At 43.2% G+C, this 10,551-nt stretch overlaps 1 protein-coding gene across 1 annotated transcript in view; it reads right to left on the bottom strand.

Moving 5' to 3' along the window:
* IRAK2 (interleukin 1 receptor associated kinase 2) overlaps window positions 1-10,551 on the bottom strand; it is a 79,023-nt gene that overhangs the window by 2,403 nt on the left and 66,069 nt on the right. The window contains exons 12-14 of the mRNA XM_006758261.2: window positions 9,178-9,240; window positions 4,161-4,346; window positions 1-29 (exon numbers count right to left, since the gene is read on the bottom strand). Coding sequence (XP_006758324.2) covers window positions 1-29; window positions 4,161-4,346; window positions 9,178-9,240 — 278 coding nt within the window. The remainder of the gene's footprint in view (window positions 30-4,160; window positions 4,347-9,177; window positions 9,241-10,551) is intronic.

Raw genomic sequence — 10,551 nt, 5'->3', positions numbered from 1 at the left:
TCTTCCACAGCAACCACAGCGCCACACACCTTGGAGAGGAGAGAGACAAGAAAACTCACCAAGAATTCTTTCTGAAATAAAAAATCTAATAGGTCTCTCAGGCCTCAGAAGAAAAAGACACTGAAGAATCAAATGCTTGTTGCTTTGGCCTGGAAGAACAGTGTCCTTCTTTTGAAAAGAGCTGAAGTTGCCCCATCTACCCTAGCTATAGATAAGACCACATGACCAGAGTGAACCAATCACAGTATCCCATTCCTCTAACCTCAATGATTGGTTCAGGTTTGGGCACATGACTAGTGCAGGCCAATCAAAACCATTCTCTGGGATTTTTCCCACCTAAAGCTTTTTAGTGACAGCCAGATTTTCTACCATGCACAGAAAATCCATTTATAATAGGTGAAAATGAAGCCCTAACACAGAGTAAAGCAGAGGCAAAAGATGGAGAGAAAGAGTCACGGGCACTGACACAGGTAGTTGCACATTTTCTGGTTGAGACCCTGATTCTAGCTACCCTAGCAGTGCCTGTCCTGTCTGCTGTTTGGTTAAATGAGCTAATAAATGCATTCATTCATTCACTTGTTCACATCATCCCCATCTCACTCCCTTTCTCCTTCTCTCTCTCTCTCTCTCTCTCTCTTTCTCTCTCTCTCTCTCTCTCTCTCTCTCTCTCTCTCTCTCTCTCTCTTTCTCATGTGTTTCTAAGAGCTTGAGTAGAGTTTCTATCACTTTCAACTAGAAATGCCCAAAATAATATAGATACTGTCCTTGAGAGCTCTTCTGGTTAGGGAAGTTAGGAAAATTAGAGAAAGGCAGGGAAGGAATGTTCTTCTTTACACACAAACACACACAATGGGCCTAAAACATACATACCCTTAACAACCCTAACAAATCTCATTTGCTCAGTGCCTTGCAATTTACAAACCACATTTGACACATGATGCACAATGAGTTTTTATAGATTAAAAAAATTAAAAGATCTAAGAGGTTAAATTCCCTGCCTAAGGCCACCCAGCTAGTAACCAGCAGAGTTGACCACTGAACCCAGTCCTACTTGTCTTAAAGTCCATGACCCAATTGATCTCTCATCTTCCTAATACTTAAAGTGCTCTACCCCCTTTATTCTACATTGCAAATGCCTCCTCAACCTTCAAGGCCCAGTTCAAATGTCACCTCTTGAGATAAATCTTCAGAGTATATGTCCAATAAATACTTGCCACACTAAAAACTACATTCCTCTGTAACTAGGTATGGCCATATCACGAGGTTCTAGCCTATGCAGTGTGAGAGAAAGTTACATGTGTATTTCCAGGTCACACCTTTAAAAGGAAGGGGATGTGTTCTATTCCTTTCAACCCCTTTCAGTTGCTGGCAGATGTGATGACCTGAGCTAGAGCAGCTATCTTGGTCTCTGAAACAGAAGCCACACAGTAAGGACAGCAGAGCAAGAATATAGGAGCCTGGATCCCCAATCCTGTGGCAGCTCTGGACTGCCTACATTCAAACTCGTAAGCTAAAGAGAATAATCTTCTATCTCCAAACTACTGTATTTTGGAGTCTCTTCATTATAGCAGTTTCTTCAAGCACTTTAACTAATACACTGAACAAAAAATAAACCCAATGGAAGGCTGAATGAAAGAATAAGTGGTTGAGGAGAAAAATATTTTTAGAACATAAATCTTACTATGCCCTGCCCCTGCTTAAGCCCATATTGACTTCCTCAAAATCCTGACTGTGCTTGCACAACCTCTATTATTGGCCACTCCTTCCTCAGCAGACTCATCACAAGCCACTTTGCCCCAAGTACTTTGCGTTCCAGACTCTCTGACCTTCTCTCCTGACCCTGCCAAGCTCTCTCCCAACTCACGCTACATATTTGCATGAGCTGTTCTGCTGGGACGGTTCTTCATCAGCTTACACTTCCTAGGGAAAGTCCTCGTTGGTGGGGCCCCTGTCATACACTATCCCAGAGCTCACCACACAGTCAATTACTGAGCAATGTCTGTGAGTTCCAGGAAATAGAACTGGCCTTGTTCACTGACATATCCCCCGTGCCCAGCACACAACTGCTGAATGAATGACTGAACGCTATTGCACTAGAGCAGGGGTGGGCAAACTTTTTGACTCGAGGGCCACAATGGGTTCTTAAACTGGACCGGAGGGCCGGAACAAAAGCATGGATGGAGTGTTTGTGTGACCTAATATAAATTCAAAGTAAACATCATTACATAAAAGGGTACGGTCTTTTTTTTCAATAGTTTTATTCATTTCAAATGGGCCGGATCCAGCCCCGGGCCATAGTTTGCCCACGGCTGCACTAGAGCATAGAATAGCTCAGGCTTAGAACAATGACTCGGGTCTCTAGTTCCTGCCACATCATGGTGCAAGATGATGATGGATATGGGGCTGAACCAGGAGTCCAGAGAGCTCTGACAGAAACTTACTCTGTGGCCTCATCATCTCCTCTCTCTGGGCCTCTATGTCCCCATCTATAAAATGGGAGGCTTGGGCTATAGCAGTTGTGTTTGATGAAGACTTTTGGCAGCTATCACAAACCCTATCCTCTATAATAAAAGGGTAATATGCAAATTGACCCTAACAGCAGAACGACTATGAATGACTGGTCACTATGACACACACTGACCACCATGGGGCAGATGCTCAATGCAGGAGATGCCCCCTGGTGGTCAGTGCACTCCCACAGGGGGAGCTCTGCTCAGCCACAAGCCAGGCTGACGGCTGCCAGCACAGCGGTGGTGGCGGGATTCTCTCCCACCTCCTCAGGAGCATTAAGGATGTCCGACTGCAGCTTAGGCCTGCTCCCTGCTGGCAAGTGGACATCCCCTGAGGGCTCCCAGGCTGCCAGAGGGATGTCTGTCTGCCAGCTTAGGCCTAATCCCCCTAAGCCAGCAGGTGGACATCCCCCAAGGGGTCCCAGACTGCAAGAGGGCACAGGCCGGGCTGAGGGAACCCCCCGAGTGTACAAATTTTTGTGCACCGGGCCTCTAGTATAATTATAAGAAGTTAAAGTGGTGTCTGATTGAAGCCACAAGTGGGGCCTACAGCTCCCTATAGTCCTCTTGCTGCCAACAGCAACTCCTGAGGTACTTTCAAGGACCCCCACTCTGCCAGACACCACTTGAAAATCACTCAGCTAGATTATCTCTAAGCACTCTCAAGCAGTAATTTTGACCTTAAAAAGACCAGGCAAGTGTCCAAATTTATACCTATTACCATGGAAACCATCTTTACATATCCTAGCCATAACAATATGTTTTACCTCCTGTGGTGGTTAATTTCTGGGGTGTCTGCCTAGCCCACAAGCTAAAAATGCTCCCTTTCTCTAGGGCCTAGCCCAGCCGTGGGCAAACTACGGCCCGCGGGCAAGATCCGGCCCGTTTGAAATGAATAAAACTATTGAAAAAAAAGACCGTGCCCTTTTATGTAATGATGTTTACTTTGAATTTATATTAGTTCACACAAACACTCCATCCATGCTTTTGTTCTGGCCCTCCGGTCCAGTTTAAGAACCCATTGTGGCCCTCGAGTCAAAAAGTTTGCCCACCCCTGGTCTAGCCCCTTTTCCTTTCAGGAATTGACCTCCCCTGACCACCAGGTTTATATACCGGACCCTGTGCCCCTCATCTTACCTGACTGGCCAATGTGGCCAGCCTGACCTTAGCTAGGCCAATCAAGTTCTCTCACTGAGATGTTGGAATGGGGACCTGGAGACTTGGTCTCTCCATGGGGCAGAACTTTAACATATAAGTGAATATGGCCATATCCCCTAACCAAGAAAATAAAGAAAAAGAGAAAGGGGGCCTACAGAGACAAGAGGAGGAATAAGGCAGTTTCAGCAAGAGCACCAGAGTTCTGTTAATAACCAAAGGGTGTGGCCCTGGGCCCCTCAGGCCCGCAGCACATGGCCCTCGGGCTCGTAAGACACCCTTATCCATATACTGCCCTGTTTTGCTGATGTAAATTCCAACATGTTCTACTACTTCCAACCAAATATAGCCCTGGTTTATGAGATCTCAGTGAAGGGATCAACCCTGAATCTTAACCTAGTCTCTGATAAAGCAAACCCATGCAGCCTCAGAAGTGAGACCCAGCTGACCCAGGACAGAGCTCATGGCTGGGGAAAGGCTGAGAATCAAGCTCACCTCTGCCAGGCTGGCATTCCGCCTCCGCAGGCAGAGGCAGACGGCCATGGCCAAAGCCTCCGCACAGTCTTCCGGCAGAACCCCTGCTCTCTTCTCCAGGTATTTCTGGCAGATCTCCTTAGCCATCACTTTCTCCACGCCTGTCTTCCTGGTGCTACTTGGAATTTCATGGAGGAGTAAATCCTTCTGTGGAAAAATAGTGGAAACACCTGAGTGAGCTTCAGGGGTGTGGGAACCAAACAGCAAAAACTTCTCAGAAAACCAACAGGATTTTAAAAATAAATTCAAGGGTCCCAGAAACAAGCTAAATGCCCTGCATGTACAGGGCATTCCATAGCACACTAAAAATACCACAAATGCAATGGCTTAACCTTTCTAGGTAGGCCTCAGTTGATTCATCAGGGAAATGGGGATAACAGGACTAACAGAAAGATTAAACGACATAATGCATCTAACGCATAAAGTGTAATACCTGACTAAACATTCAATAGTTTTAGTGATGATAATAAATAGTAATAATAGCTATCTTTCGTTTATTTTTTTTAAATATATTTTTATTGATTCAGAGAGGAAGGGAGAGGGAGAGTGATAGAAACATCATTGATGAGAGAGGATCATGGATCAGCTGCCTCCTGCACGACCCCTAGTGGGGAACAAGCCTGCGACCCAGGCATGTGCCCTTGACCAGAATCAAACCCGGGACCCTTCAGTCCACAGGCTGACGCTCTATCCACTGAGCCAAAACGGCCAGGGCTATCTTTCATTTATATAGTATTTACTACATACTGAAAACTTACATTAATAATTTGATCTTATTAACAATTACAGAGACAGTCTCTTACAATATAAAATAAACATTTTAGGATTTTTCACGCATGAGGGTAAAAACTTTACCTTACTCACCTCTGTATCTCCTGCACCAAGAACAGTGCCTGGCACATAGTCAGTGCTTCAGAAATGTTTTCACCAATTACACATAACTTATTTTTTGGCTAAGTTTCATCTTTTAATTTTTATGTAATTTTATTCTATTTATTTTTTGTCAGGGAGGGGAAGAAGAGAGAGAGAGAGAGAAATATCGATGTGAGAGAGATACATTGATTGGCTGTCTCCCAAACACAACCGAGGATTGAACCTGAAACCCAGGCACATGCCCCTGACTAGGAATAGAACCTGTGACCCTTCAGTTTGCGCAGGCCAATGCTCCAACCACTGAGCACACTGGCCAGGGCTAATTTATTATTTTTAAGAGAAATTATTCATTAAATATAAAACAATTCATCTTTATTGCTTTACACAGCTTCTTATATAAATACACTTACAATTTAGAAAAAAAGATTATATCAGAGATGATCAGACATGGGTTATGATATTTGTATCAAAACAAGAGTCCCCACTCTGCCTCAGTTTCCTTCTCTAGAAAATAGGTTATCTGAGGATCCAATAATACTTAAATGCTTGACCCCATCAGAAGCTGAATGCCTGGAGACTAAAAACTTCTCGCTGGCAAGGGCTGCATATTTGAATACCCTTTTGTATAATTCTCTCGTGTGAGTTCTGCCTTTTAAATGTTTGTTCCTTTAAAAAGCGTATTGTTTACAGATATGAAGGTGTCCACCATGTCCAAAGTGAATGCCCTGAAAAGAATGACAGATGGAGATGCTCACCATTTGACTACCCACAACAAAATCATGGATCTCATCTAGCAACAGTCACAGAGAAGCTGAGAACACTCAGGGCAGGGTGCTGGGGGAACTTAGTAATGGAAGGAATCAGCACATCCACCTGAACCCACTGAGGAAGCTCAGCACTGAAAGTAGAACCATCTGCTACGTGCCTCGTGCCTCGTGTTGCCATGCTACGGGAAGTACACAGCACCATCCAGGAAGTATCACTAATCATGAACCTGACCAAGTCTCAGAGCTGACTACACTGTACAGGAAGCATGAGAAATAGAGAAACAAGGATACCGCAAGGACGTAATCACCAGAAGCTGGACGTAGAGAGTCCATAGGAAGAATGACCCACTTTCTGCAGAAATGCAATGATACACACAAAGAAAAGGAGGGAGAGGTACAGTTAGAGAATAAAAATGTCTTAAGAAACATAACCAAAGGCAAATATGGAGCTTGCCTGGATCTGTTTCAAACACAACAACTTTTAAAAATCAATTTTTGAGGGGGGTGGGAACGGTCGGGGAGAGGTCAATGGGGGAAAAAGGAGACATGTAATACTTTAAACAATAAAATATTTTAAAAATAAAATAGCAATTTTTGAGATGATTTGGGAATTCTAAATATAGAATGGTATTAAATAATATTTAAAAATTTAGAAAACTATTATATGGATGCAATAACACAATATCTGGAATTTACTTTAAAGTACACACACACAGCCCTCGCCGGTTTGGCTCAGTGGATAGAGCAGTGATGGTGAACCTATGACACGCGTGTCATACTCATTTTTTGGTTGATTTTTCTTTGTTAAATGGCATTTAAATATATAAAATAAATATAAAAAATATAAATCTTTGTTTTACTATGGTTGCAAATATCAAAAAATTTCTATATGTGACACGACACCAGAGTTAAGTTATGGTTTTTCAAAATGCTGACATGCCGAGCTCAAAAGGTTCGCCATCAGAGTGTCAGCCAGGGACCTTAAAGGTCCCAGGTTCGATTCCAGTCAAGGGCACATGCCCGGGTTGTGGGCTCAATCCCCAGTGGGAGACTTGCAGGAGGCAGCCAATCCGTGATCTTCTCTCATCATGGATGTTTCTATCTCTCTCTCCCTCTTCCTTCCTCTCTGAAATCAATAAAAATCTATTATAAATAAATAAATAAAGTACACACACACAAAGTTTTGGGGGGGTGCAAAGAAATAAGAACAACATGATTTGTTAACTGATGGGATGGATATACAAATATTCTTTATATTCTTTTCTTTTCTTTTTTTTTAAAATATATTTTATTGATTTTTTACAGAGAGGAAGGGAGAGAGATAGAGAGCCGGAAACATCAATGAGCGAGAAACACCGATCAGCCGCCTCCTGCACATCCCCCACCGGGGATGTGCCCGCAACCCAGGTACATGCCCTTGACTGGAATCGAACCCAGGACCTCTCAGTCCGCTCTATCCACTGAGCCAAACCGGTTTTGGCTATATTCTTTTCTTTACATTTGAAATTGTCCATAATAAAAAGGGCTTTTAGGAACTAGCCATGCCTACCCATAGAATGGAATGGGAGTCAGGGGAGAGAGAGAAACATCAATTGGCGGCCTCCTGTCAACCAACATCAAGTCAGAACCCGCAACCTGGGCATGCGCCTTGACTAGGAATCAAACTCACCACCTTTTTGCCCTAACGGTTTGGCTCAGCGGATAGAGCATCAGCCTGCCGACTCAAGGGTCTCAGGTTCGATTCCGGTCAAGGGCATGTACCTTGGTTGCAGGCACATCCCCAGTGGGGAGTGTGCAGGAGGCAGCTGATCGATGTTGATGTTTCTAACACTCTATCCCCCCCCCTTCCTCTCTGTAAAAAAATCAATAAAATATATTTTAAAAAACTTAAAAAAAAACTCACCACCTTTCTGTGTATGGGATGACACTCCAAACAACTGAGCCACACCAGCCAGGGCAAAACTAGGTTTTTTAATCAGTGATATCCTTCACATTTTAGAAACCATTAACAGAAAAAACCTTCTAGCAAACTTCACAGAAATGCCTCCAAAGCCTCTTTCTGCTGTGACATTCACCCAGGGAGCCCCAGAGGACTGCTGAGAAATGCATCTCGAGAAAACTGTCAGGAGATGAGAAACTGCCCCAAACTACCCAAACCACATCCAAGCTGCTTAAACTGACCTTTTGTGGTATCTGGAGCTCGGTGCCCAAAGGGGGCGGAGCTCAGAGAGCTCAGTATAGGGACGAGTTGTGACTGTGTATAGGGGAGGCCTTCAGCTCTCCACCCTAAAGTTCGGGGAATGCTAATGGGGCCCAGTCACAAAAAGCCAGCTGCTCCACTGGCCTCAACATCAAGTCAGAAAAGGGGTGCCCCTCTCAAACTGATGCAGAGGGACAGAGCTTGCCAGAATTTCGATCTCTGCCAAAGACATGGGTTCAAATCCATTTGACCACTGTTCTCACTGAGGAGCATGAGACAAGTCTCTTCACCTTGGCCTTGGTTTTTTTCATCCGTAAAATGGGGATGATGATACTACTGAATTCATATGGTTGGACTTCCATGGGAATAAAACAGTCAAAAGTGTCAGGGTTGAGAACTCCAGGATCTGCAATCCAGAAGACCTGACTCAGAATTCCTGCTCTGACATGCAGTACAGCTGAGATTTCAGGCAAACCGCAGAGCTGGCTGTCCTCATCTACAGGTGAGCATAATGCCTCTATCAATCTCATAGGGATTCTGAGATGACTTAGAAAGGTAATTTATGGGCCTGGCCTGTGTGGCTCAGTAGTTGAGTGTCGATCCAGAAACCAAGAAGTTGCTCATCAGCGATCAATGATTCTCTCTCATCACTGATGTTTCTATATTTCCCTCTCCCTTCCTCTCTCTGAAATCAATAAAAACATATCTTTAAAAAAAAAGAAAAGGAAGATAATTTATGAAAGGTGCTAGAGTCAAGCTGTGTTGTTATATTTTTGAAATGACACTATACCTATGATAGTTCTTTGAACCTATCAAATATGGAAGTTATTGAATTTATTATAGAAACCCAGTTAAAAAGCCTGAAACTAACTTACCAATTTGAGGACAACCCTATTTGACTGCCTAATGTGTAGAGAGAAGAAATGAGTTTTCCTTAAACATTCTAAATTCTATTATATCATGAAAAAGTAATTGTTAGCTGGCAGGTGGGTATGGGAGATTAAAGCTACTTTGCACAGATGCAAATCAAACCCTGGTCTGAGACTTCATTAGCATCTGTAAAATGGGTCCCCTCCTGACCCCTCGTGGCTGTGAGGCCCAAACATACCAACCAGCCAGAAGTGACTGGTTTCCTTACCAGGTAAACTGGGCTTCGGTCGTGATCCATCGCAGGGATGCCAGTGAGGACCTCAGCTAACACCTGCAGAGAACATGGAGTTAGCACAGTTCACACACTCATGTACAGGTCAAGAGAGAAGCTTCTTCTCAATAATACAGTCTGAGCCCCAGGCTCAGCTATGCCATTTGCCAGCAGAGACACATGCCCAAAGTCTGGAACATGAGACCCAGTGCTTATAGAAGGTTCGAATTAACTGATGGCAAGGTAGGGAGCATGGAAACCAAATGTGTGTGTATTATCATCAATTATACATATATATACACACACACACATATATGCACACTTATATGTATGCATACATAAACTATATGCATATACACATACAGGGTGGGGCAAAAGTAGGTTTATGTTTTTTTTGCATGGAAAATAATACAATAATTAATAAATAATAATAATACAAGAATAAACTCTGTTTCACATACAACTGTAAACCTACCTTTTCCCTACCCTGTATAATATACACACTATATATATATATATATACACACACATGCATATATCTCTATATTTATCTACATACACACATACATATGCACACACTATATTTTAAAGATAATTTCATTTTTTAAAAAATCAGAAATGGTAAGCAGGCATTGCTACATCAATCTCAAGAAAGAGGAATCCATGTGCATATATGTATTCTACACAGAAAATCTCAGCAATATTTATAGCATGTTTCATCCATATGCCTTTTTAAAAAAACATATGTTTTTACTGATTTTAGAGAAAGAGGAAGGGAGAGGAGAGAGAGGAAGGGAGAGGAGAGAGAGAGAAACATCAAAGCTGACAGAGAAAATCAATTGGCTGCCTCCTGCAAGGCCCCCTATTGGGGATTATGTCCTGACCAGGAATCGAACCATTGACCTCTTGGTGCACGGGACGACCCTCAACCAACTGAGCTACACTGGACGGACCCATTATGCCTTTCTTAACATTATTTGTTCGTTAATTCATCCACTCACAAAAGGAGCAGAGACCTGAGCCAGTGTAAGCCACCAAAAATTGATAAACAGCGGTATGTGTTTTAGTAAATGGGAAGCCTGCTTTGAACAGGAATTCTTGGCAGAGATAGCAGCATGGTGGTTAAGGACTTTACAGCCAGACAGACCTGGCTTCAAATTACTTTGTTCCTTATACGTGCAGGTGATTTTTAGGCAAGTGACTAAAATGAGCCTGTGTCCTCATCTGGTAAATGAGGATCTAGCAGTAGTGAATATAAGGGACTGAGTGTCAAATCTCTCTTCCACAGCCCCTCTAGAAGCAACTTACAATAGGTTCCCTTTTATGCCAAGAAATCCTCTACTCCAGAGAAAAGGCCACTAGGTTAATAAC

The sequence above is a fragment of the Myotis davidii genome, unplaced genomic scaffold (genome assembly GCF_000327345.1).
Source record: "Myotis davidii unplaced genomic scaffold, ASM32734v1 scaffold73, whole genome shotgun sequence".
NCBI classification, from domain to species: Eukaryota; Metazoa; Chordata; class Mammalia; order Chiroptera; family Vespertilionidae; genus Myotis; species Myotis davidii.
This window is presented reverse-complemented; position numbering and strand designations above follow the sequence as displayed.